Source organism: Equus asinus, chromosome 26 (assembly GCF_041296235.1).
Source record: "Equus asinus isolate D_3611 breed Donkey chromosome 26, EquAss-T2T_v2, whole genome shotgun sequence".
NCBI classification, from domain to species: domain Eukaryota; kingdom Metazoa; phylum Chordata; class Mammalia; order Perissodactyla; family Equidae; genus Equus; species Equus asinus.
The window spans coordinates 27398919-27426293 of record NC_091815.1 but is presented as its reverse complement, the minus strand read 5'-3'; the positions used below and the strand labels follow the sequence as shown (position 1 = coordinate 27426293).

Here is a 27375-nt window from a genome sequence, read left to right as displayed (position 1 = left end):
GCCTTTTGGTCAGTATGTGTTCCCTACCATCCTGAAGCAGCTGCCTATCTATCATTTTCGTGACCTGGTAGAAAGTATTATCCTTTCTTCCTTTGAATCTCAAATACAACACTAGAGGCAGCTCCTGAACCTTTTCCCAGACCCAACCACCCGCAACCAGCCCCAGGAAGAGCAGAGGCCTTCCCTGGTTCTCAAGATAGTGGAGGTTGCTCTCCTGGCTGCTAGCTCCAGACATCTGCTTTGTCGCATGTCCACGTGACATCAGCCTGGAGGGCCCAGGGCACCCTCCTACAGCCACCATGCCAAACATCACCAGAACCCTGTGCACTTCAGTAGGATCCCAGTGGAACTTGGGGAGCCTCTGGAAGCCAAATCCCTGCCTGCAAGAATGCACCCCACCACCTGCTCCTCCAGGGCCCCTGCATGTGCACACCCGACCTGAGCCTGCACTGCATCCAGCGCACTGGCTAAGAGTATGGGTCACACCTGGACCACCTGCCAAGTTGCGGTCGGACTAGGACCCGCCAGTCCACACCCGTGGTGGTCATCTGGACTTGGGGGGTGCTTTCCCAGGAAGTCAGCCAGGCAGAGGACAGAGGCCCCAGGATGGTCAGGGAGCACAGGGACAGGCTCTCAGCCACAGCTCAGCCAACACCCACGGAGAGGGAGTATCTCCCTGAAAAGTTCCCCCAAGGACCAGGTTGCCCACAGCCACTGACCTCCCACCCCCACTATCCTCTCACCTAGGACATGCAGGAAACCTTCCCCTTCACACTTCGGAACTGCAGCTCCTAAGACAACAGTACTGGGTCTCTGTCCCAGAAAGCAGAGGCCGGGCTGCTGAAACTCAGAGATGGAGGGCGGGTCCCCTCACGAGTCAGCACTCAGCTTGCCCCTTTCTCACCCACAGAGTCATCTCTCTGACCTTTCTCCTGGGAGTAAATCCCACCTTCCCAGTATATTTGAGGACATGCGAAAACCCTAGTGCCAGGCTGCGTTTCTGTGTCGCAAATAGAAATAATCCCCTGGGTTTGGAGATCCCTGGGTCTCTGTGTGGTGCTGACAGACCCAAAGCCAGGACACAGTAGAGGCCAATGTTGCGGGAAGGGTGGGTCATCCTCTCAGGGGACAGGGATTCCCATCAGCCTTGTTGTTGAAAGTGTGCTCCACAGGCCAGTGTGATCAGCATCACTTGAGAGCTTGTAAGATACAGACTTTCGGGTCCACCCCACACCTGCCGGGTCAGAATCTGCATCTTAACAGAATCTTCTGACTCTGAACAGGAGAAAGAGAGAAGCTACCCCTCGCCTACAAAATGGAGTCTCAGCCTGGCTGGGTATCCACAAACCTGGGCAGCAGCTGAAGTAGCATTTTTAAGGTGTTAGCCGGGTGTTGACAATCATTTTAAAGTTCCGCAGGTGATTCTGGAACCCAGCAGGGGTGACATCCTTGTGACAAGAGTTCCTGATGTAGCTGCAGTAGTCCTGCTCTGAAGGAAAAAGTCAAACGTGAAAGAGAAAAGGCTTCAGGAGAGCCTGACTGTGCATCCTGACTCAGAGTTGGGATCGCCAAGGACACCAATGCCCAGGCTTGTGCTTGTTCAAACAAGGGTGTGTGTGTGTGTGTGTGTGTGTGTGTAGGAGGAATCACAGCTAAAGGCAGAGAGGCCTCCACAATTCCCAGGGAACCAAAATGTAGACAGAAAGGAAAGGGGAAGGAGGAGAAGCGGGAGGCTGGAATGAGATGAGAGAGAGGGAGGGTCCTGAGCAGAGAGACCGCCTCCAGCGCATGTGACCCAGCTAAAGACTCCTGCCCCTGGAGGAGGCTCAGCGCAGAGGAAGGAAGGACAGCAGAGCTGAAGCACCTGGACAGCAGGGCTTGTGAGCATTTTGGGATCCCAAGCTCTTCTCACAGAGGGAGGGACAGAACAGGCAGCAGACACCATGGAGCCCCCCTCAGCCCCTCCTCACAGAGGGCACATCCCCTGGCAGGGGCTTCTGCTGGCAGGTGAGAGGGGATGATACCCTGAGGGTGGGTGGGAGATGGGAGAACAGAGACTGACTGGAGTCTCCTGGGGGAGAACAGGACTCTGAGAGGGGACAGAGGACTTCTGCTTGGACCTGAGGGGAGGGGACATACAGGAGCAGAGTAGGATGGGGGCTGTGGACTCAGCAACAGGAAAAGCTTAGTGAGCTGGAATTCGTCAGGAGCAGGAAAAACTCAATTGCTGTATTGTTTTCAAGTTACATTATGAAAATAAGATGACTGTATCAGAGTGACAATTCAGAAAAAAAATAACCATAGGCACTAAACATTGTCCTTACTAATAAACCTCAGAAATTGAAAAATAAACACCAGGATGTGGAGGGCCCTGGAAATATTCATTCATCCACAGGTGTTTGCAGCCTGTTCCAAGCACTGGATCACAACAAGATCAGACAAGTCCCTATCCTCAGGAGCTCACATTATGTGGGTATGAGGAGAGATAAGCAAAGAGATCTAGAATGTGATGTTAGGGACTGACATTGTCATGAAGGGAACAGAGCAGGGAATGGTCAGAAAGTGAAGACAGGGGTCTTTAGAGCAGGTGGTAGGGAAGGCGTCTCCCAAGGATACTCCTGAGAGCAAGCAGGGCTCTGAAGGCAGTGAGGGAGTAAATCAGGTAGACACCTGGGGAAGAGCACGGGGAACAGAGGAAATAACAAGTTCAAAGGGGCTGAAGTAATGGTGATCATGCTGCTGACCTTGACCAATAGGAGACACACACATACACACGCACACACACGCCCCAAGTCTAGCAGATGAAGAGAACTTCTCAGGACCTACAGCCTCATCTTTCTATCCCAATATGTACGTCCAAATATTGATTGATCTCACTCTCTCTTCCCTCCTAGTCTCACTCATAAGCTTCTGGAACCCGCCCACCACTGCCCAACTCACTATTGAATCGGTGCCGACCGATGCTGCTGAAGGGAAGGAAGTTCTTCTAGTTGTATACAATCTGCCTGGGAATCTCCTAGGCTATGGCTGGTTCAAAGGGGAAATAGATTCCAATCAACAAATTGCATCATATGTGATAGACACACAAGAAATGACACCAGGGCCTGTAAACAATGGTCAAGAGATAATATTCCCCAATGGATCACTGCTGTTCCAGAATGTCACCCAGGAGGACACAGGATACTACACCCTACAAGTCATAAAGATAAATTTTCAAAGTGAACTAGGAACTGGACAGCTCCACGTATACCGTGAGTGGTCTCTCTCAGATTTCTGGGAGTTGGGTGGGGTGAATTCTACTTTACACACATGGGATTAGCAGGCCGGGACTGTGCCTACATCCCCTTCTGTATTATGTCTCATGCTGAGGTTTGAGCATTTAGTGCAGGGCACACACAGTAGAGACAAACATCATAAGATCAGAATACCCTTCTCAGAATCCAGCCCCGGCAGACATTGTTGCAGAGAGAAGGACAGTCTGACCGGAGTAACTCAGCAGAGGGAGGTCAGTCTCAGTCCAGCTCCCTGGGCCCCTCCCCGTGAACATGACCCTAAGGAAGGTCCTGCACAGCTTGATCAGAGCCTGGCCTGAGGGGCCCCCTTGGATCCTCAGAGAGAAGCTCAGCCCTGGGAAACCTCTGCCCAGACCCCTGTCCCAGGTATCGTGACTCCAGTGACCCTGGGGTGCCTGTGCCAGGGTTAGATTTTAGCCTCCTGGGCAGGGCTGACTGGGAGCAATGATTTCCTGGCTGCCCAAGTCCCGAAGTTCCTGAGCTGGTCACCAGCCAGGGCTTGGCCTTAAGAGCCACATCTGGGCAGGGGCAGAGTCTGATCCTTCGCCTGACACTTGGCATGGATAGGACAGATGGAGAAGGTCCCCAGGCCGTTAGCCAACTGTGCTAGGACATACAGGACTCTACAAGATGGTCGCCATCCCCAGGGAGGAACAGAGGACAGAAGATGCTCCTGGCAGCTCCTCATGTACCTAGAATCAGGCCCAAGCAGCTCTCTGTCTCTTGAACGCCGTTTATTTGGGCAGCTCTTACATACTAAGCTTTAGGTCAGGTATTTGAGGATATTTTAAGGTTAATTCAGACAACTTGGTAACTGAGAGGCCATTTACTTCATTTTATTTAGGGGAAACTGAGGCACAGAGAGACACAGTCCCTGAATCATGGTCACACAGACCGTGAACAGTAGATTAGAGTCATGGGAAGATCTTTGTGCAATCACAGCCCCGACCTCTGCACCACCCTGGGGCCTTATCAAGCACTTATGGACCCCAAGACCAGCCATTGGATCAGATCCTTTCTTCTCAAGCATCCACAGCTCTAGGTAGATTTTCTGGTTTGTATAGTGACAGTAAATGGAGAATTAGTCTGATTTTACTCAAGAACCAAATTATCTTCATCAACGATCAGAGTCAGTGCAGAGATGTCCAGGCCTCCCATTCTGGTGGCTGATCCACAGCTCCCTGAAATGGACTTGATATCATTTATTTGTTTCCTGATGTGCTGGTATCACCCCCACTGGAGTATAAAGGAAAGGACTTTGCTTTCTTACTTCCCCACTCTACACCTGCAACCATCATAGGTCCCAACAACTCAATTGCTCTTTCATGAGGGAGGCAAGGAATGAAATGTAAATGAATGATCCCTAATCTCTTCACAGACTGGAACTTGGATGCAGGACCCTAGGAGGTTATGGCCACACTTGTTCTCTGTCACTCCGGAGGCTGAGACCCTTGTTACATTCCTCTGACCACCAGCCCCTAAGGCCACTCTGAGAGAAGAGTCTCATGACTGTGGGGCTGCTCAGCCATGGCAGGGTTTTTAAGGCTGTTCTGGCCCTGTCCCTAGGGCAACAAAAGGCTCTTGGTGACTTGGGACTTGGAAGTCACTTGTAACCCCCACTGCTCACAACCTTGGATGTTTCTGGCTCTCTTTGCTCCTCCCACATCCTTCATCTTCCTCCCCATTCATTCCAGCTGTCCCTGTTCTGCACAGCTTCCCCCGCTCTTAAGCCTCCCTGGATTCTCCCACTGACACTTGTGGTCAGGCTCTCCCTCCAGGGCAATGGTAAAGGACACAGAAATCAGTGGGAGCAGCAGCCCCTTGAGGTTCCATCATGAGCTAATTTCCCCAGGTCACCAGAAGAATGAGCTTCCACTGTGTCACCATCCAGGGCCCTTTCCCTCCATGATGTCAACAAGTGGAATGTAACGTGACGGGGACATGTGACTTCTCAATCTACTCTCTACATGATTCAACCAGGGATTCAAAGGCAGAAGGACAGGTCTGCAGTCCCCAAAAGCTCACAGGTTCATTTCACCCCTTTGACTCCTTACTCACATCCTCATCCTGGTGAGGATCCCATTCTTCCAGTGGTTCCTGAGAACTTTCCAAGGTGGGGCTGGCCAGACCCTGCACCATCTGACTGGTTTATTTCCTGTTTCACACACATAGGTCCTCATGATGACACTTTTACCACACGGCAGGATGCTCTCAGATGGTGAGATCCACCAGGTACTATCCTTTCACTTAGAGGCTGACCAATTTGGATGAATTTGATCAAACTTACGTTGCCTGAGGTCAAAAGACAACCACATACAAGCATTAGACCTTCTTTCCATTTTGCATGACTGTCCTTATAAATTGGTGACAAGGACCTATTTCCTCAATTTACTAACATAACACATATCATTTTGACTAATTTGGTAGCATTCCTCCCTTTATATAACAGAAACACCTCAGACCATCCCCCTGATCAATTCTGTCCTCTTAACAGGACTCTACCCAGGAAGCCACTGATTTCAAAGCAACTTTAGCATCTTCCTTTGAGTATTATGTGATCCTGGTTGGACTGCAGAACTTGGTCTATGACCTTTAGTGCTTGCTAGAGAGAGATCCCTCCAGAAACTGGTCTTAGATCTTTGGGGCATTAATATTCATTTTCAATATGGAAACAATTTTACTTCTCAGATTTCTGTCTCATAATTGTGTTTACAAATGGTCCATGAGGGCTAGATTCTCCCTCCCTTTCCACTGGATACCCTTTCTGCACTTGAAAACATCCACTTGTATTTCAGGAAAGATCAACACGGTACTCACTACCCTCTCAAGTGGGAGAAGAGGCTTTAAAGATAAAGGGCAGAGCAGATGGCTCTGCTGCCAAAGCCAGCCAGCCCCTGCCTGTCCCACTCACACTTTTCTGGATCATTTCTTGTCTTAACTCTGCTCTACTCTTTATGACATCACTGCCTCATGCCAGTCACCGTGGAACACCTGGGCAGACCTGCCCTACTTCATGGTCCTGCAGCGTGAGCGCTGAACTGACTTCTGGGCTTTCTCCTGATCTCCCCATTTAGTAATTCTGCTTGAATACCCAGTTATAGGCTTCGCTGCTCAGGCCCCTTTTGGCTTAAGAACTATAGGAAGGCCCATCATTACCCATCTCTAGGATAATCCTGGAAAACAAGGCCTCAGGAAAAACACATCTATGCTAAGTGATGTAGGTCTGTGTAATAGAAAGGGCCTCAGCACCCACACTTTCCAGGGGAAGACCCCAAGTTTGGTCAGAAGTTAGCTGGTTAGTGAAGAGCCATGAGAAGCCCTGGGTGGTCTCTGACTCCCAGTCCTGTTTCTTTTCATGACTAACCCTGATGCTTATTTGACTTCTCCCAGACAGAGCAGGCAGGCTTACTTTCTCTGAGCACACAGATCCTTATGCATTTGCCTTGGAATGCACAGACCTGCCTTATTCCTTTAAGGACTTGGGTTGACTGAGAGGTGAGAAATGCCAACTCTGATTGAAGATGACTTTGGAGGAATCAAAGGTGCCACACCAAGTAATATTCTCTCTGTTATCTGTGCAGCGGAGTTAACCAAACCCAACATCACATGCAACAGCTCCAACCCCGTGGAGCACAGGGACCCTATAGTGTTAACATGTGAACCTGAGACTCAGAACACCACCTACCTGTGGTTGATCAACAATCAGAGCCTCCCGGACAGCGCCTGGCTGAAGCTGTCCCCAGACAACAGGACTCTCACTTTACTCCATGTCACAAGGAATGACACAGGACCCTATGAGTGTGAAACCTGGAACCCAGTGAGTGCTCGTCGCAGTGACCCATTCTACCTCAATGTTCTCTGTGAGTAACTTCTGTCCCTTGCTGACCCAGGCTGTCCACCCAAAAACACTGCCAGAGGCCAAGCTACATCTGTCCCTCTCAGGTCCATGTAGACAAACCCTCACCCCTGGACACCAGTATGGCCATGACTTGCTGTCTCAGACAAATCTGGGCAGGCCCAGCCTTGAGCCAAGACTAGGAAGGGATGGGCTGCTCCTGTCTTGAGGTGCTCAGGACCAGCAATCTGTGATGGGAGAAACAGGTTAATGTCTCAGACTCAGTATGAGTGAACACAGAAGGGTCAAGGTTGGGAGTTTTTAAAACAGGTTGTGACCCAGCTCAGTAGGATACAATGGCCTTTGTACAGACTAGGAGAGTCCCCTTCTCTCTGATTATATCACATGTGGCTTTATTCTGTTTGCTCCAGATGGCCCGGATGCCCCCACCATTTCCCCCTCAGACTCCTATTACCATCCAGGGGCAAAGCTCAGCCTCTCCTGCCATGCGGCCTCTAACCCACCTGCACGGTATTCTTGGCTTATCAATGGGAGGCCCCAGCAATCCACACAGGAGCTCTTTATCCCCAACATCAGTGCAAATGATAGTGGATCCTATACCTGCCTCGTCCATAACTCTGTCACTGGCCTCAATAGGACCACAGTCAAGACTATCACAGTCTCTGGTAAGTGGCTCCCTGGACCATCGACAACAGGCTCTGAGGTGGAAATGTCTGGTTTTCAGAAAAGAGCCTGCAGGAAGTTATTTCCTATCCTGTTTCCATGGACACAAGCAATCCCATAAGTATCCCTGAACCCTCACAACTACATCCGCAGACCCTTCTTTCCCTTGCTCTCTGATTTCCCAGGGAAGATGCGGGTCCAGCCTGGAATATGGGGAGGGGGTTCTCTCACTCCCAGAAAGTCCCATACAGTGCAGGGGGCTTCACGGCGGGAGAAGGAAGAAGATCATTCTGCTCCAGGCTCGCCTTACGACTGAGTCTGCTCTGATGCTACCTGTGGTGGGACAGGGGCGTGTAGAGAAGGTACAGGGGTGGCCTGTCCTCAATTTGGCCAAATCGACATCAGATCCTTTTTCAGTCCAGGCTGCAGGAAAATGGGAAAAGAGTAAGCCTTGGTGCAGACTCCTCTGAGTTGTGTCCTGGCTCTGAAGTCACCAATTATATGACACTGTGTGGCACCAACACATATGTATAACAAAGGGAAACAGTGAATTATGGTTCACACTGGAAAGACAGGCAGATTCTTCCACGAAGACCCTTCACAGGACAGAAGGAGCAGTGCCCAAAAGCTTATAGTTTACAAAGAGGGCTAAGAGTGCCAGACTGTTAAAAGTATGACCAATTCTCTCTAGAGATTTCCTTCTCTGTGATTCAGTACACAGGCCAGGAAGTAAAAGTGCTATTCAGATTGTGAAATCCTTTAGATTGGAACTTTTCCAGGTCCTAAGGGCATGAAGACTGGCTGGGCCATGCTCATTATCTAATAAAGTATTTAACAAAAGAAATGCCTTCTCTTCTCTGTTTAAAGTTACCATACTAAAGAGCAGGCCTGACCATTCATAAAGTCACAGAGAGCTCTAGCAAAGGGTCACACACAAGGCAATGGGAGGGGGCTGGCCCTATGGCCGAATGGTTAGAGTTCCAGGTGCTCTGCTTCAGCGACCTGGGTTTGTGGGTTCAGATCCTGGCCGTGGACGTACTCCACTCAACAGCCATGCTTTGGAGGCATCCCACATACAAAATAGAGGAAGATTGGCACAGATGTTAGCTCAGGGCTAGTCTTCCTCAAGCAAAAAAAGAGGAAGATTAGTAATGGATATCAGCTCAGGGTGAATCCTCCTCATTGAAAAAAAAAAAATGGGTGGAGAAAAATGGTATCTCATTGTGGTTTTAATTTGTATTTCCCTAATGATTAGTGATGCTGAGCATCTTTTCATTGATTATTGGCCATTTGTAAACCTTCTTTGGAGAAATGCGTATTTGCTTCCTCTGCCCACTTTTATACTGGGTTGTTTTTTGTTGTTTTGTTGAGTTGTAGTTGTTCTTTATATATTTTGGATATTAATCCCTTGTCAGATATATGATTTGCCAATGATTTCTCCCATTCTGTGGGTTGTCTTTTCACTTTGCTGAAAGTGTTCTTTGCTGCACAAATTTTTAAATTTTCATACAGTCCAATTTATCTATTTTTTCTTTGTTGCCTGTGCTTTTGGTTTCCTATCCAAGAAATCATTGCCAAATTAGATGTCATGAAGCACTCACTCTCTGTTTTCTGTCTAAGCATTTTATAGTTTTAGCTTTCACATTTAGGTCTTTTGAAGCATTGTCAGTTAACTTTTTGTGCATAGTGTTAGATAAGCTTTCAACTTCATTATTTTGCATGGATATACAGTTTTCCCAGTACCATTTGTTGAAAAGACTGTCCTCTCCCCATTGAATGATCTTCACACCCTTGTCAAAAATCATCTGACCTTATTTGTAAAGGTTTATTTCCAGGTTTTGTATTCCACTGGTCAATATGTCTGTGTTTATGCTAGTACCATACTGTTTTGATTCCTGTAGTTTTGTGGGTTTTTTTTTTCTGCTTTATCTCCCCAAATCCCCCTGGTACATAGTTGTATATCTTAGTTTCAGATCCTTCTAGTTGTGGCATGTGGGACGCTGCCTCAACATGGCCTGACGAGTGGTGCCATGTCCGTGCCCAGGATTTGAACCGGCAAAACCCTGGGCCGGTGCAGCAGAGCACGCAAACTTAAACACTCAGCCACGGGGCTGGCCCCAGATTACTGTAGTTTTGTAGCAATTTTTGAAATCAGGAAGTGTGAGTTGGCCAACTTCTTCTTCTTTTTCCAGATTGTCTATTTGGGGCTCTTGAAATTCCATAGGAATTTTAGGATGGATTTTCCTATTTCTGCTAAAAAAGGTCATTGGGATTTTGATAAAGATTGCATTGAATGTGTAGATTATTTTGGATAGTATTGTCATCTTAACAATATTAAGTCTTATAATCCATGAACATGGAATGCCTTTCCATTTATGTCTTCTTTAATTACTTTCAGCAGTGTTTTTGTACTTTTTCAGAGTGTAAATCTTTCAACTCCCTGGTTAAGTTAATTCCTAAGTATTTATTCTTTTTGATGCTACTGTAAATAAAATTTTCTTAGTTTCCTTTTCAAATTGTTCATTACTCACTTATAGAAACACAACTGATTTTTTACGTGTTGATGCAGTATCCTGCAGCTTTGCTGAATTTGTTAGTTCTAAGAGTTTTTTGTGGGAACTTTAGTGTTTTCTAAATATAAGGACGTATCATCTACAAACAGATCATTTTAATTCTCATTTCCAATTTAGATGACTTTTATTTCTTTTTATTGCCTAATTGTTGGCTAGGACTTCCAATACTATTTTGAATAGAAGTGGTAAAATCAGGCATCCATGACTTGTCCTTGATCTTAGAGCAAAAACTTTGTCTTTCACCACTGACTATGATGTTAGGTGTGGGTTTTTTATATATGACTTGCATTATGTTGACTTAGTTTCCCTCTATTCCTAGTTTGAGTGTTTTTATCATGAAAGAACATTGAATTTTGTCAAATGCTTTTACTGATTCAATCTCCTTACTAATTATAGGACCATTCATATTTTCTATTTCTTTAGGATTCCATCTTGGAAGGGTTTGTGTTTCTAGGAATTTGTCCATTTATCTAGGTTATCCAATTTGATGGCATATAACAATTCCTGGGACTCTTAAAATTATTTCCTGTAGAATTGGTAGTAATGTCTCCACTTTCATTTCTGATGTTAGTAATTTGAATCTTCTCTCTCTTTTTCTTAGTCAATCTAGTTATAGGCTAGTCAATTCTATTAATCTTTTTTGAAAATCCAACTTTTGGTTTTGTTGATTTTCTCTATTGTTTTTCCACTTTCTATATTACTTATCTCCACTCTAATCTTTATTATTTCCTTCCTTCTGCTAGCTTTGGACTTAGTTTGTTCTTCTTTTCTAGTTCCTTAGGTTATAAAGTTAAGTTGTTGATATGAGATCTTTCTTCCTTTTTAACGGAAGCATTTACATTTATAAATTTCTTGCACAAGATTCTTAACTTGTCTGAGCCTCAGTGCTCAACTGAAAATTGCAATGAGTACAGTTGACCTCCGTATCCACAGCTTCTATATCCATGATTCAACCAATTGCAGATTGAAAGACCTACTATGGTTGCATCTATACTGAACGTGTGTAGACTTCTATTTATATAGCATTTACATTGTATGAAGTATTATAAGTGACGTAGAGATGATTTAAAGTATATGGGAGGATGTGTGTGGGTTATATGCAAAAACTACACCATTCTATATAATGGACTAGAGCATCTATGGATTATGGTAATCCACAGGGGCTCCTGAATCAATCCCCCATGGATAAAGAGAGATGACTGTACCTGCTTAATGATATTTTTTTGAAGATTTAATGTAATAATCAATTAAACTTTTAGCAAAGTGCCATTTTCAGAGGAAATGTTCCATAAGTATTAGCTGCTATTATTACTCTATTATCATTAGCTTCTATGAACTCAGGAAGTCCTAGGGTCAAGGATTACTTGACTCTAGATCTACCATTTACTAGAAATACGAATTTAGGTAAGTTTTTTCACCACTGTAAACTTATGTTTTCTCATCTGTAAAATGGAAACAATGTCTATCTGACAGCTCTATTATATGAATCAAATGATATATATGTAAATTATATAGCTAAAGGCTGTCACAGTACCTCGTAGTACTTGCTAACATTAGCATTAATCATCAGTCTTGAGTTGACAACAGGAATAGAAAAGAAGAAACAGATGCAAAAGGAAAAATACAATAGGTAGAGGGGAGGTATAACACAAAAAACCACTGGGACATGGTTACTGACTAAACATAGGAGAGAAAAAAGGAGTTGAATGCAAAGTTTCATGTCTTCTATGTTAGTTTTCCTCCTGAGATGCAGCCAAGAGGGGATCAGACATACAATTCATTTATTGGGGAAAATGCCTGTAAAGGATAGTGGGGCAGGAGTGGGAGGAGCCTGGGGGATTCCACAAACCACAGACAGACCATGATGCATGATCCCTGTGAAGGAGAAAGAGAAGGAAGGAAGCTTTAGTTTGCAGTGCAGCTCTAAGAGAGCGTCTACAAGGCTGACAGGGAGTCCTTGAGCTCAAGTCACCCATCAGGGGAAAATCGTTTCTCACAGATTTGGGATTGCTTTCATATCCCTGCTGGGAGCCTGTGGGAAGGGTGGTCACCGTGCATTGAATGGTGAGGGTGAATGGAGACGGTGAATTCAGAGTGCACTAGCCCAGGCCTTCTGTCAATTAAGTCCCCACCACAAGAGACCTGAGAGGGACAGAATCATGAGTAGACTGAGGAAGGAGGCCCTGAGAGGAAAGGCAGTATCCACCATGATATAAATGAACACTGAAGAGCCCCAAAGAATTATCAGCTGGCAGTGTCCTTCCTCACTCAAGGAGCAAAGATCCTATGCTTAGGAATAGCAGTTCCAGTGTCTAATATTTATATAGGTCAAGTGGCCAGTGCAATCTCACAGAGCACAAACCCTCAGCCTCCAACCACAGTAAGTAAAGCCACTCACCTCTGAGAGCTGGTGTGTTCCACCACGTGCCCTGCCCTAGCAGGGAATCCTGGATTCCCAAACCACTCCCTACCTTCTGAACTTTTAGAGGGGATCTCCACTCCCCAACATTAAGTTGGCATAGGTCCTCACACCCTTCCTAGCCACAACAGATTCCCCTGAGATATAGCCCCAGGAGAGATGGTCACTCTGCTTAAGCCACATAGGTCTGAGGAAGATAGACCTGTTTCCAGGAGCCACTTCCTCATCCTCCTGCTTCCCCCTCCTGCCCATTTATAGATGTGGGCATTCTCTTTTGGTGAGACTTTCCCTGTCTTGTGGTGCTCTGGGAGCTGTGGGCTCAATGCCCTGCCTTGCCACTGAAGCCTGTTGCTGAGAAACACATCAGGGAAAAAAATCAAGGTCTTATGACCTGAAAAAAATCTTCAGAACTGGATGGAGGCATCCTCTGGCTCTACTCTTGCTGCTCCTCTGGTACTAATGCCCTGGGTCTGGACTACAGACTCTGAGGGAAGCCAATTCCTTAAGTGATCATGGGCCACCTCCCCACTCCACCTTCCCACCACCTGCCACCTCCTTCAGGGAGAAATCACATCTTAGGAACACCATTGTTCTAAGAACATAAGTCAGCTTTGTATTTCCATGAGTTGGTAACTCTTCTTTTGCTTCCCTGGGTCAGGGCCACTCTGACAACCCCCTTATCAAGGTAAGCACACCCAGTTTCACTGTTTCACTTTCTCATGGAAATACCTCTGTTTAGAATGGGTTATACTTGAAGACACCAATGTGAGACCAGGTTTGGGTCAAAGTTCCTCGATGTAGCAGCAAACAAAGAAGGGTTGGTAACAACTCCCATGAGTCTACCTCATTGCAAGCACAGCTCTTTGGAATTACCACCATCCTGTGTTTGAATCCTTGCTGAGACTGTTAGTAGCTCTGTGATCTTGGACAAGTAGCTTAACGTTTCAGATCCTCATTTTGTCATCTAACACATGGGCATGCTGCCTACTTCGAAGAGAAGCTGAAGGAATTCAATGAGATACAAATGTACAGCACCCAGCACGGTGCCCAACACAAAGAAGGCCTCAGTCATTCTCCCTCCTCTACCTTCAGGCTGACTCTGCTCTTACTGTCAAAGGATAATTTCCATTCCAGTGGGTCTGTGGCCTTCGTTTCTTTAATTTATACTAATTTTACCAAATTTTTCCCATCTTATCAAGTACTTACATATATACCCTGAAATGTGCTTGAATCATAAATATAGTTTAACACTGTATGAATTTCCCCAAGTTAAACATACCCATGTAAGCAGCACCAAAATCAAGAAACAAAATCCTGTCCCCCAAAAACCCTCCACTTACTTCCTTCCAAAGAGTAACCACTATCTTGACTTCTAATGCACTAGATTAGTTTTGCCTGTTTATGTTCTTACATAAATGAAAGACACAGTATATCCTTATATGTGTCTGGCTCCTTTCATTCAGACTTGTTTTGTGAGATTCAGTCATATTGTTGTATGCACTGGTAGTGTGCTCATTCTCATTGCTGTATCATCATATTCCATTGTATAAATACCATAATCTCTCGCTTCTAGTGATCACTCAACAGGATGTTAGCAAGCAAAGATAATGGTTGATAAAAGCCCTTCTCAAAAGCTAAAAATTTCAAAGTGGTGATAGCACGTGGTACTGAATCACACTAGACCAGGTGAGGGCCTGACCTATGACACTGATTTAACTGACTGCTGCTCATGCCTTTCAGATCGATGAAGTGGCATTTTCTTCCCTGAACTTCAATGCCCAGGAATCAAAGAAACCAACTTTAGCCTCCCCACCCTCATCAGCTACAGAAACAGTTTATTCAGAAGTAAAAAAGAAGTACTGCAACCTGCCCTGTTTGCTGCCCTGATGACATTCCAATTTTCTCATCCCCATCACTGGAAGGATAGCTTTACCCTCAAGGAAAAGAAGCTTCTTCCTCCACCCCACAACTTCCAAATGAGGCACCTCCAAGCTGCCCAGTCACAGCCCCTCCCTTCAGTGTCAATACATGAAAAGGTAAGGCTAGGAGTCTGTAGGAAACCCAGTCTTTCCAATCCTTGAACTTAGGCAAAGCATACCATGAGAGAAAGTTGCCAGAACATCCCTCCCCTCCCCCTCTCCTGACCTAAACTAGTTTTAAACTTAACTATTCAGAGCACAATAACCTCCCCGTCCCAGTCCTGTCTAACTTGAATTTGCCATAACCCTGAGACATATGTCGTTATCTACTGAAATGCATGTGCCAGAAAGGAATAGAGAAAAAGTAAAAGTAAAAACTTCTCCTGTGTCTACAAAGCCCAGGGTGAGCCCATGAGACACAGGAAAAGAAATATATAACCAATTCTGAACTAAGAAAAAATTCTACACATTTGTCCACTGCAGCATTGTCTACCCATAGGACCAGGGCCTAAGAACCTTGCTGCTTAGCTGGAATACCACATAAGCCCATGGCTTGCCTGTCTTCAGAGAACTCACTAGAAGCAACTAGAAAAATTATTTTTCCAGTTTCACAGGTGAGTCCTAATGGAAAATGAAAAAAAAAATGCATGCAACTTTCAATCACTTTAAGGGCTTTATTCAAGTAAATGCCCACAGAAGGGGAGGTTACGGCTTTAGGGAGGAGTCAGCTGGTAACAGAGACAACTTGCTGGGAATCTGGGAAAGGAATCAGAGAGCTACCCTTCAGATATTATTTAAATAAGTGTTAAAAATGCACAATTTACAGAATTGGGTTTTTTCTCTATAGTCTGAGACATTCTGCCATTTAATTTTTGTAACTGCTTATTTATGTGAGAGGGGTTATTTTTACTTAGCTTAGCTGTGTAAGTCAATCTGACTGCCTTAGATGAAAGAAGCCACCAAAACTCCTCAAGTCCCCTTGGCCAGGAGCTCCTCAAGGCTTTTATGTCAGGGGCTCCAAACAGAAAAGAAGAAGAAGCCATTTTCCTCATTCATGGCTAGAAATGGATCTAACTCAGTTTCCAGGCATCTCAGGCCAATCACCAGCCTCCATTCTACCCCATGTATCTGCCTGTGTATGTTCTGTCAGCCCTACTCACTTTCTCAGGAAACTTTGGCCCCTGCTAAGGTGCATTTGGTCCTGTGAAGTGGGAGTGCTTGAAGGGAACACTGTCACTCATGCCATTGGCATCATTTACAACCTAGAAAGCTGCACTGGTGTTGATGCCCCTTAGGACACAAGGGGAATATTATCACTGGGCCCTAGGCTTCTTGAAGACCCTGTGAAATTCGTTTTCCCCCATGGGGTCTATGAGTCCCAATGTGTCTTAGGATAAAAGGAAGGGCAGGACAAGGAGAGGCAAATGCACTTCCCACCCAGCCTTCTTCTGCACAGATGGAACCTCTTTGGGGCTGTTGAGAGAAAGGTTTTACTCAATATTTATTACTTGATCTCATGCTGTGTCTAAGAGACCCCCTCAAAGAGGGTTATTTGGGAGTTCTCTGTGCTCAGTACCTCTTTCAGGGTTTTCTAACCCTGACACACACTGTATGGACTTCCTCTCATCCACACTATTCTGTGTTGTTTAATTTTGCCTGGCTAAGGCTATTTTGGAATTATTTGTAAAATCTGCTCTATATTTATAATAAAAATTATATATCAGACGTCAACATGCTGCTTCATTGTCAATACTGCTTTAGACAATGTCTTCTTTACGGGCAGAAGAAAGAGAACTTGCTTAACTGGGCATCAGAGTAAGCCTATTTCTAAGTCTACAGATATTTGATCTAGTGATCAGAGAATTAGCTACATTCATTTGCACACCTGCTAACAAAGTGGGTCTTTCTAGAATCAACAGGCCACATCTCCAACCTGTCTGGAAGAAACTACCTGTCTTCCTCCCACAAAGAAGATGATTTCATGAGGAAAAGATCTCCCAGCCTCTTTCTTAGGGACAAATAACACTTCCCACATGGGTGGCTCCAGTGAATCAGATGCAGCAATACAGCTTTCATTCACAAGTGTCTCCACAGTTTCAATCACATAGAAATCTCTCTAGCACCTTCTATCTTCCTTGTCCCCAGTTCCTTTGTTCTGCCCCCTCAGAGGGTCAGATCTCTTCTGACCTGAATAACTGTCATTTATTAATTTCACTAAGTAGTAACCTGTTATCTCATTTCCTTCACTTCCAAGCCTGGAAACACGTGTGCTGTGTTTCTCCTTCCTCATCACCTCATTCCTCAGGGGCCTCTGCCAGACCCAAGGCTACTGAAAGCAGCATAAAATCAGTATCCATCTTTGGCCAAATTCAAAGGTATATTCACCATCCTCACATTGTTCACTCTTAAAACATCCAAGACCACAAACAACTTCTTCCTTCTTGGACGCTCTCCTCCTCCCATCCCCACTGACACACTGCACCCCCACACCAGAGTTAGTTCTCAGACCCTGACTGAAACCCTCCAGTACCCTCTTTCCTTGGGTCAGTGACCTCTCTGCAGATGCCTCCTGCATCTCTATCTCTAGTCCCTGCCACTTCCGAGAACTCATCACACCCACTTTCAAATATCTTATGAAATTACTCCTTATTTAAACCAGCTTTGACTCAGAACTCACTGATTTTTCTCAGTGACAACACTATTTCCTCAGCCCTGGCTCTTTTGTTTCCCAGATTCAATACATCATCAGAGCCTGTTGATTCTTTTTTAACATCTCTCAATTGTGTTGTTCTCCCATTCCCACAAACCTAAATAACTCAGGCCCTCAACAACTCTGCTGCTGGAAGTACAGCTTGACTTCTTGTCTCTGGACTCTCTACTGAAATCTTCCTTGCATACCGCTGTCTCATTACCTTCCTAAAACCTGGTTCACTCTCCTACTCAGAATCCACAGTGGCCTACCCTGGCCAACCAGATAAGTTCACATTTCTTCCTCTTTACTAATATTTCTCACTTTTGTTACCACTACTCTCCAGTATAATTCCTCCGTTCTAATTATATCTGTCTCCTTACCCCTTCCTGCTCCTCTACCCCATATTCACATACAATTCTTAGTCCCAATGACATGCCTGAAAACAAACACCAAACACAGCAATGTTCTCTCATAGAGGAGTTACCCACACCAGTCATCACAAGCAACAAGTCTGACCCCAGCGGGGAGGACCCTGTAGCGTTAATGTGTGAACCTGAGACACCAGACACAATGTACCTGTGATTGAGAATCTTTTCCTCATGATGTGTACATGAAGTCCTATTAATCACCTACTGTGCTACAAGTCTCAGTGTTAGACTCCATGAAAGATACAGAAATGAGAAAGGCAGGGTCCCTATCAAGGAACCTAAAGCCTAAGACAGGAGATAAGACATGAGAAACTATTATAATACAAAGATAGAAAGGGGTAGATACCACAAGGGAAAGCAGAGAGACATCCATTAGGAAACATTGCTACACTTAGAATGACTGAGAAAATTTTAGAAACAACTGAGGCCCGGTGGTGCCGTGGTTAAGTTCGCACGTTCCGCTTCTCGGCAGCCCGGGGTTTGCCGGTTTGGATCCTGGGTGCGGACATGGCACCGCTTGGCACGCCATGCTGTGGTAGGTGTCCCACATATAAAGTAGAGGAAGATGGGCATGGATGTTAGCTCAGGGCCAATCTTTCTCAGCAAAAAGAGGAGGATTGACAGCAGATGTTAGCTCAGGGCTGGTCTTCCTCAAAAAAAATAAAATAAAATAAATGAATGAATGAATGAATCCAGTTCTGGTCTACCTGACTCCAAAGACACATGGACACCTGACACATCCAGTGCTTGAAACATCTCTCTGTCTCCCCTTTCTCTGTCTCTGTCTGTCTCTGTCTCTGTCTTTCTCTCTTGCTGAACTGTACTTAGGGAGAAGCTGGGCTGGTGAGGAGCTACAATAGTACACAGGTTAGAATTAAGTTCCCAGGGTCATCCTGGAGAAGTAGAAATGTGCAGGGCCCAGAGCCAACCCTAAGAATGTGGGGTCTGGAAAAATTTAACTCACCCTACCCCCACTCATTTTACTCAAGTGACATCAGGCTATAAGGAATATCAAAGGCAGTAGTGAAGGGGGAAAAAAGTCAAAAAAGGGCATCATGAAGCCTTAGGAGAAGTGAGTTTTCAACAGAGGTGGGAGTCCTGCCCCAGTTGACTTAGCGCTTCAATATGGTAGAGGGGATACCATATAGTAGAGGGGATATGGGCTTAGTACAAGTGCCATAGAAAAAATTGTCACCTGTTGGTCTGAGCGTTTTTGCACATCTTTCTCTCTGCCCTACCCTTAGCTAATGCCCAACTTCCCGGTCTGAACATAGTAAAGTAACTCCAGTTCCCTAGAGACAATTCCACAAGGCCTCAAATTGCCCTGCCTGTCACTGCTAATGTTCTTAAGAGTAGCTAACAAATCCTGTTTCCAGTCCCTCAAGGAAATACACTCCTTCTCCATCTCTGGGAGTGCTGGAGGGCACGCTCTCATAACTTGAGCCAGGAGATAAGTTGAGGGATGAACAGAGTTGCCATCCCCACCACACTACCTACCACAGCACTCCCTAAGGAGCCCAGGTTCCTTTTCCCATGGTCACTGTCCTTCTGAATAGGAGAGTCAGAAAGTGCAAGGGCTGGACTCCTGCCCCACTCTCCTCCATCAGCCGCTCCAGCATCTCACCTCACCTGTCTGGTTCTGAGAGTCCCAAAGGCTACTAGTGAGATCGAGTTGGGTACTGAGGGAATTAGGTCCAGAAAGCCTTGTTCAAGAAAAGACCAACTATTAGCTGCTGAGGATAGGGATTGAATTTCATTTATCTTTGAAAATTCAGCACACCCACCCTTGGTAGGCAGGTGACGATAACAGTGAAATTAAATTGTTTTTAATGCTTAGAATGCCTAGATATTGGATAGAAACAAGTCACAAATTTGATCTGTTTCCTGTTTGTCAACATGTCTCTAATCTTCTCAAAACAGGATGATACCTCTGCCACAGAAGCTCTCACATCCTCTGGGTCCTACTCACAAATCCAGGGTGGTGATAGCTAAACAATCAACATCTATTTCTGAGAACTGACCTCAGACTGTTCAGGCAGGTCTGGTGTTTCATCCTCCATCTCCCCACACTCTCATACTTTACAAATCCAAGAATAAAACAAGGTGAATTTCAGACCAGATTAAGGAAATTTCTAACATCTTTTAAATCAGCTCTTTGACAACACAAGTTACCAGTACATTGCGCAAAAGCAGACACACAAAGAGAGCAACCCCAGCCCCTGAATTACTTCCTCTCAGCATCAACTGCCATTGACCGCATACTCTGACCCACATGCACACACCCAGGCACAGGTAATACACTCAACACGTGCATAGCACCCACTCTAAACTCTTAAGTGGCAGCAACATACAAAACATTAGGACACCACATGGGTTCACATATGTGTTATGCTGACTCCAAGACAATTAAGAATATAACCCTACCCTACCCTTCACCATATGGGAATGCTGGGAGCTAGAGCATGCACATGTGTCTCTCTGGAACTGGAGCCCTGTGTGTTCTGCCAGGCTCTATAGGGAAAGAGGAAAACATGAAGCAGAGACCCTGATGGCTATGAGAATTCCCTGCTGTTTGTTTCAGGGACCCACAGGCAGGAAGCAGCCAGGAAAGTTATCAAACACTCATAATCCACTCCAGAAACTGAATGTGATGCTCAGGGGTAGGTTGTGGAGGAGGGGGGAGAACAGGGAGGGAAGTCCCATCAAACCAAAACATGAGAAGTCTGTGTGATGACAGGAGACCTACCAAGCAGGCCCTCCTTCCCCAGGGCCAAGGGGGCCCCAGGCTCCAGAGACTCTCCTCACCGCACCCACAGTGGGCATCTTCAGGCCACTGAAACACAGAGCTGTGCAAGAGGAGGCACCAACAGAACTCACTGCCTGCTCATTTGGGGGAAGGCAGGCACATGAGACAGAAATAAAGAAGCAGCATTCAGGGCTCTGTCACACCTGCCCCCGCCTCCCTGCTACTAATCACAGAATCATACCTCGAGAGCAAGAAGGAACATGCAAAATTACATCACCCAAATCCAACAATTTTCAGATAAGAAAACTCAAGTGCCGAGTGAGTGAGTGACTTTCCCAAGGTAACGAAGGAAATTGGTAGCTTAGCTGACACAGAACCAGCTCTCCTCAGGTTTGTCCCGCACCCCTGGAACTCCCCAAGGCCACAGTGTGTGAAGAGCCGAAGATGTGAAGTGTATAAAACTCACTGTTGTCTTCACTCAAGGTAGAAATCGAAACTGGATCAGCCCTGCAAACCTGCTCGTGGATGAGAGAAAGTTCACGTTTTCGCCTGTTTACCTGCATTGCCTGGCTCCGAGTCCTTAGGGAGATTAACCTTCTATTTTTGAAAAGATGGGGACATGTGCAGACCACTGCTGTGGGTGACAGGATTTCCACTTCACATCCCAGGCTGCAACTCCACTCTCCTCATCACGCTCTCAGCATGAAGCAGCTAAACTTCATAGGAAGCTCCCCCTCCACATGAGAGCCTGGCTGGGCCTGAGAGGAACCACAGGGCAACTCCTCCTCTCCCAGGGCACATCCCCCACTGAGCAGCGAACCACACCGTGTTCCCTTGACCTCTCCCATCTCTGTCCCACCCAGGGCACAGGCAGAGAAGTGAAACCCACCCCTGAGGGGGAGTGCGAGGGAAGAGGGTATAAAGAAGAGAGAAGCAAAGGAAGGGTGAAAGGAAAATGTGAATGCAAGACATTGTGTCAAAATACCTCCTCCAGCATTAACATCAGTGTGATTTCACCCATTCTCGGAATGGAATGCACTCCTCCAATAGCCCAGAGAAAGAAAGCAGCATAGACTACATTGTCAACTATACAGAGGGACAAGGCCCAAACTGCAGGTGACCAGAGAAGCCAAGAGTCCCATTGCCTTCCAGAACCAAGACACCCAGCCCCAACTCAGTAAATCTCAAATATCAGTGTTTGAGAAATTCTGCTTTTATTTGGTCCAACGTGAGACCTAAAATCTCAATTTTTAACAAACATTCCAGATAATTCTCATACAGATGGTCTTAGAACCACTCTATGAGAAGTCTTACCTTATCACTTCCCCACTGGACTGCTGAGAGGTTAAGAGCACCTGCTATGGAGTCCCCCAGGCAGCCTGGCTGCAAATTCTTGTTCTAACTCATGAACTGCAAGGCCCTGGGCAAAGGATGACACCTTAGCCCCCTCATCTGTAACATGGGACTAATAAAAGCACCCAGTGCATGTGCTATGGTGAGAATCAAATGAGGTAGTCTAGTTATTTAAAGCGTTTAGCACACTGCCTGGCACATAGTAAGCACACAGTATTTGTTGGCTATTACTTGTTCTATTAGTACACACTGTTGCACTAGTCAGCTGTACGATAATTAGTAAGTACACCATGTTTTTTGGCTATTAGTATTTTATGTTGCAAAGTGTACATATAAAACATATTACTCCCAAGAAATTAACAGGTAATTTTTAACCTATAGGGAGCCTGCCAAGGAGATTTCTAGACCTAGTAGACTAGCTATTAGCTTAATCCTTCTAACTTACTTCTTCCCCTTTGTCCTTTGTCTCAACCTTTCCCTTTCTGCCCTGTGGATACAGCGTTCTCAACAAAACTTGAAACTCAGATTGTGCTTTTATGCTTTATAATGAGTATTAAAGTGTATCATAGGATGTGTTTTGTTTGCATGTTCTTCTCTATTATTTACTCCAAAAGTCCTTCCTTTCCTTTAGGCAATTAATAAGTGAGCCCCAGGCTAAGAATATACATTTACGCCAAAAACCTGAAAAGTCACTCTGATCAATAGAGAAAAGGTTGATGAAGACTAGGATTCAGCCCTGTGGCTTGTGATGAGGACACCAGGCTGAGCAGCATCCCACAGGCACAGACTCTGGGTTCTCTCCCTCTTCTCTATCTTCGCCTGTGCCACCACTTACTTGCACCAGTCCCAGCCTCCTTCTAGAGCTTCTCCCCAATGCCCATACAGTATTTTCACCTGGAGAGTCCACAGTTGTCATATATAAAAATCCAAAGTTGAGCTTAGCATCTCAGTCCCTAACCAAGCAATCCCTCATCCTTATCTCAGGGCTAATGACATCTGATCCGCCCAAAAACCCAAACTAAACGCAGCTCTGAATCATCTTCAGGCCTCCTCCTCACCACCCCTTCCTCTCCAGTCACTCACCAAGGCCCGCCAATTCTTCAAATGGCTCTCCTGTCCCCTGCTCTCCATGCCCTCTGACCTCCCAGTTCAGATCTCAGACTCTCATGTGAACTTTACACATCCACAGTTCTCCCAGCAAACCAGCTGTCAGAGTACATGTCCCAAAACACAGGTCTGACCAGGTCACTTCCCACTTAATGCCTCTGGAAGATCACCACTCACAAGAGTCCAGACTCCTTAAGCTGGCAGTCAAGATTTTCACAATTTGGCAGGACCCCACCTCTCCTGCTACTAAAGAGAGCTCCAAAATAACACCAGGCCAAAAGTACCCACCCTCTCCACTGTAGCCTAAAAGGCCAGCCAACTGGGTACATGGTACCTGGGAGTTAGTCCTCTCTCTTACAGACATTAGTCAAGTTTACTGTATCTGATGCTGCATCCTTGGGCCATGAAGGGATGATAAAGATTTCCATGAGGAAGAGGAAAGACAATGCATGGCCAGGGCATTCAAGCTGTAGGGCTTGAGTTCATGTAGTCAGATCTCCTCCTTGTGCAGCAGGCAAAGCTAAGGCCTAGAGAAACAAATCTACTCATTCCAGGTGAAAGCTCAGTCACCAGCACCAGGACCCAGGTGTCCTGGCCCACAATTGTGCTTCTTCTGACAACAGGCCTAGAAGACTCTACCAAGCACAACTGTCTGGGATTCCCACAACCTTCCCCTTTCCTTGATCACAACTCAGGACCCCCTACCCCACCCACAAGCCTGCAGATTCCAAGATGACCTGGAAGGAACAGAACAGGAAGTTGTGGGCTTTGGCACAAGTTCAGGGTGAAACTCCTGGGGCCAAACACGAGGGCTTTTGACTACAGAAAAAAATAGGCCTATTGTTTTGGTGGGTGGAACCAAACCATAGCAGGTACAAGGAAACCAGATTTGTACCCAGAGGTCAGGACTCAGCCCTAAAATATCTGGGTGGATTAGGGGAAGGGAGAAAGGAACACATACTTTAAGGAAATAGAGGTAATTACAACAGTTCCTACTCACCCCTGGTTTTTGTTTTTTGTTGCTATTGGTTTTATCCCCTCACATATTGCTCTGCATGGCCTCTGAGTGCCCCAGGATCTAGGAGGGCCAGGAAAAGGTGTGGCTCCCTGGAGGTGGAGGAATCAAGATGAGATTTAGATGGCTCCATTATGAGAAAGGAGCATCTCTATCCCTTCCCTAATTGGTGGTCAAAGAAAAAACAAAAAACAGAAAAACTCAGAGCTATACATCCATCCCTCAACAAAGGAAACAAAATTTATTGCAAAATATAGGGGACCTATTTGGGGACCGGGGCCCTTCCCACCTCAGTACTGCAGGAAATGAAAAGAAGGAAAAGCAGAAAAGAGTAAGCCTTAAATAACAAAAATTTCACAACAAGCACATTCTCCTCAGCCACGAAATCTAAAGCTACTTGATAAGCCAGAATGTCTTGGTTCACCCCATAAAACGTCACTGGCCAAATTCCTGGAAGCTTAGAGATTCATCCCTTTGGGTCTGACTCACTGAAGTGATGGACCATTTAGACTGAAGGACAAAGTCTCATGCTTCCCCTCAAGACAAAGTCTATCGCTTCTCCCTTCCTGCCCTTGCCAGCCCTCTACCTTCAACATCCTTCCTTCTCCCCTTGCCCTTAGCAAACTCAAATGACACGCTCTCCCAGAGATGTTGAATGGACTCCTACTGGGGCCCAGGGAAGGCCACCCCAAAATATCCCAAAGTGGCATGTTGGTTATTTTGAATTAAAGTTACTTGTTTGACATAAAGTTTTCCCCCTTCTCTGTTCCCCTTAAAAGTAGGAAATAAACCTCCCGTGTGAAAGATGCTCTCCCTGTAACAGGAGATAGATATATCCTTATCATGAGAGCTAGGGCATTCAGGGCCAGGAAGCCTGTATAAATAAACCTTACTACTTTTACTAATTTCCTACCTCAAGCCAAACTCTGCTCAAATCCTCAATAATTTTGCACCCCAAACCCAAGATTCTTTGTCCTGTCAAATCCTCACAAATATATTATGTCTCTGTATAAAAAGATATATAAACTGCCTGCTTTGTCCATTCTCTGAGCGTCATTTTTTCCTTGATCTCCAATGCAAATGTATCAAACTGGTTTTTCTCCTGTTAATCTAGGCTTGTTTTAATTTTATTATTAGTCCAGCCATAAGAACTCAACATGTAAAGGGGGTAATTTCCCCCTCCCTGACAGCTTTGAGGAGCCAGCCAGGAGAACCACCAGCTGGGAAACTGCTTTTTCTGTCACTGCTGCATCTAAGAGACCCTGGGACATATGACACAGAAGGTGGCAAAAAGGTCAGCTTTCTTACCACATCGGCCTCCCAGACCTCTGTCTGCAGGGTCTAATGGATAAGTGGTGAGGCTTTCTTTTTTTTGTCTCTCTCTGAATTTAGACTAGCAGAAAATATTTGAGGAATTAGTTCCTTAGGGCCCAGCAACTCTGGTAAATTTGGATGAGTACTTTTGACTTTTGTTGATCCTTCCCTCTGAGAGATGGTCATTGTTTTCCTTTGTCTCCGTTGTGACATTTTTTATAAGGAGGAGGAACCACAGGGCAGGACAGCAGGTACAGGGCCTTTCCAAGCCTACTGTTTGAGTCAGCCTCACAGATTGTTGAGTTTTATGGTTCTCACCAGACTGGCATCTATTTAGACAAACTTTGCTGTGGGTCCTCTATGTACAAACAGGATGAGGTTTTTCCTTCCATCTTGTTCTGCTTCCTGAGAGCTTGGCTTTGTGACCAATGGAAAGATTTCCTCTGGCCTCTGTCATCTGAAGGTGCATTTCTAGAGTGTTGAGCGTTGAGTCTAGAGAGTCTAGAGTGTCAATTGACCTGGTGGCCGATTGAACAGACCGGGGTTCTAAGACACAAAGGCACAAACAGCACTGTCTTTGTCTGACTATGCCAGCTCTCAGGGGAGTTTGTTATAGAGGGTTTCGATCCATAAGGGGCTTTTTCATCTGAAACTTCATTGCTTGTTAGTGCTTTAAAAATCCCGTTCCAGTAGCACCTGCCTGGTGTCACAAACTAGTGGGTTTGTGACTGGAGACATCCCATGTTCCCATGGGAGACTAGAGACATTGTTTTCACTACACCATCCTTATCACCTGTGCCCCTTGGGAGTAGACTTTATGGATCTTATGAGGACTGCATCCTTTGCACTCTGCTTTGGGGACACTTTGTGTCTCTGGTTAAGCCATATAAAAACTTTTTGGTTTGAGTCACTATTAAGATCCTACTTGTCAATGGCCAGATGATAGATCCTTTAAATTGGCTATAGTAAAAAAAAATCAAAATCAGGACATTGAAAGTGCAATTGCCCTGCACTTAAGAAAAGCAGGAAAAGTTTAAAAAGCAATAACTCTGAAACTCCTAGAGGAAAAAACTTGCATTTTTTCTCTCTGTCCTTTGAAGTTGTAAATTTTACTATGTCTTTGGAATATAAACACCCCAGGAGATAACAGCCCACAGTTGCATGAAACTGAGCCTGGCTAGCTCAGTCAGTAAAGCCTGAAGGTAAAGAAAATTGGCCATTTTAAAATGCAAACTGCTAGAAAGACTGTCTTGCCCAAAACGCAATTCCTTAAGATTTCTTGTCTAAGACAAACATAAATCCTAAAAGTCTTCGTCTCCACAAATACTAACAAAAAATGTTTTCAAGCAGGTAAGCATAACTTGTTCCACCTACTAGAGACACAATTATTTATAAACTAGTGAGTTTTGTACTGTGCCTGATTCATGGTTGAAGTTTTAAAATAAAAGCTGTAAGAGCTCTGTGTCTGTTTCTCTCTGTATGTATGTACATTATAGGTATATTATTTTTCTATCTCTGGGTGTCATTATCAAAACTATTTCAAAAGGAGCTTTGGTAAATAAAACCTTGTTGTATTTTGTTAGCTTAATTAAAATAGGCATGTCTTCAGAATTATCAGCATTAAATATAATGTAGACATGCAACTTTATTCTACCTGGGTTATTAGTCAAATAAATTTATGTTATCTCTGTTATAAAATTTGTCAGTAAGAAAAACATAACAAGATAATGGCTAACTGCTTTAACGTCTCAAGAAATTTTCATGAATAATCTAAGTATGACTGTTCAGAACAAATGAATTATGTAGATGTTAATAAAATAAGAATTTTTTGTGCAATAATTATATTTTATGATACATGTACTTAACCATAGTTTCCTCAAATCTATTTGGTAACTTGAAACTTCAGAGTTTTGCTAAATTAAATTATATGATGGGGATTTCATTGAATATCTTTCATTTCCAGATAAGATAAAATAGTAAAACACTAATTACTGGAG

At 45.0% G+C, this 27375-nt stretch overlaps 1 protein-coding gene across 3 annotated transcripts; it reads left to right on the top strand.

The window, feature by feature from the left end:
- The first annotated feature begins 294 nt into the window (after positions 1-294).
- On the top strand, positions 295-16946 carry LOC106843838 (cell adhesion molecule CEACAM1-like). Of its 3 annotated transcripts, none has more exons than XR_011498577.1 (5): positions 295-2007; positions 2895-3251; positions 6875-7153; positions 7560-14840; positions 15207-16946. XR_011498577.1 is itself a non-coding variant. In XM_070499142.1 (5 exons), exons 1-5 carry the CDS (start codon positions 1944-1946, stop codon positions 14550-14552), a joined length of 963 nt encoding a protein of 320 aa, XP_070355243.1. In that variant the 5' UTR covers positions 295-1943; the 3' UTR covers positions 14553-16946. The 3 variants fall into 3 exon arrangements, 2 of the variants coding, with proteins under 2 accessions (XP_070355243.1, XP_044616276.1); XM_070499142.1 differs by having other exon boundaries at positions 7560-7814; positions 14545-16946; XM_044760341.2 differs by having other exon boundaries at positions 7560-16946.
- The last annotated feature ends 10429 nt before the right edge of the window (positions 16947-27375 follow it).

What these genes read in the sequence shown, in the direction of transcription:
- LOC106843838 (XM_044760341.2), top strand. Translation starts at nt 1,944, where the DNA reads ATGGAGCCCCCCTCAGCCCCTCCTCACAGAGGGCACATCCCCTGGCAG. An exon ending in GCAGGGGCTTCTGCTGGCAG is followed by an intron (nt 2,008 to 2,894) that starts GTGAGAGGGGAT and finishes CTTCCCTCCTAG; the next exon opens with TCTCACTCATAAGCTTCTGG. An exon ending in ATTCTACCTCAATGTTCTCT is followed by an intron (nt 7,154 to 7,559) that starts GTGAGTAACTTC and finishes TGTTTGCTCCAG; the next exon opens with ATGGCCCGGATGCCCCCACC.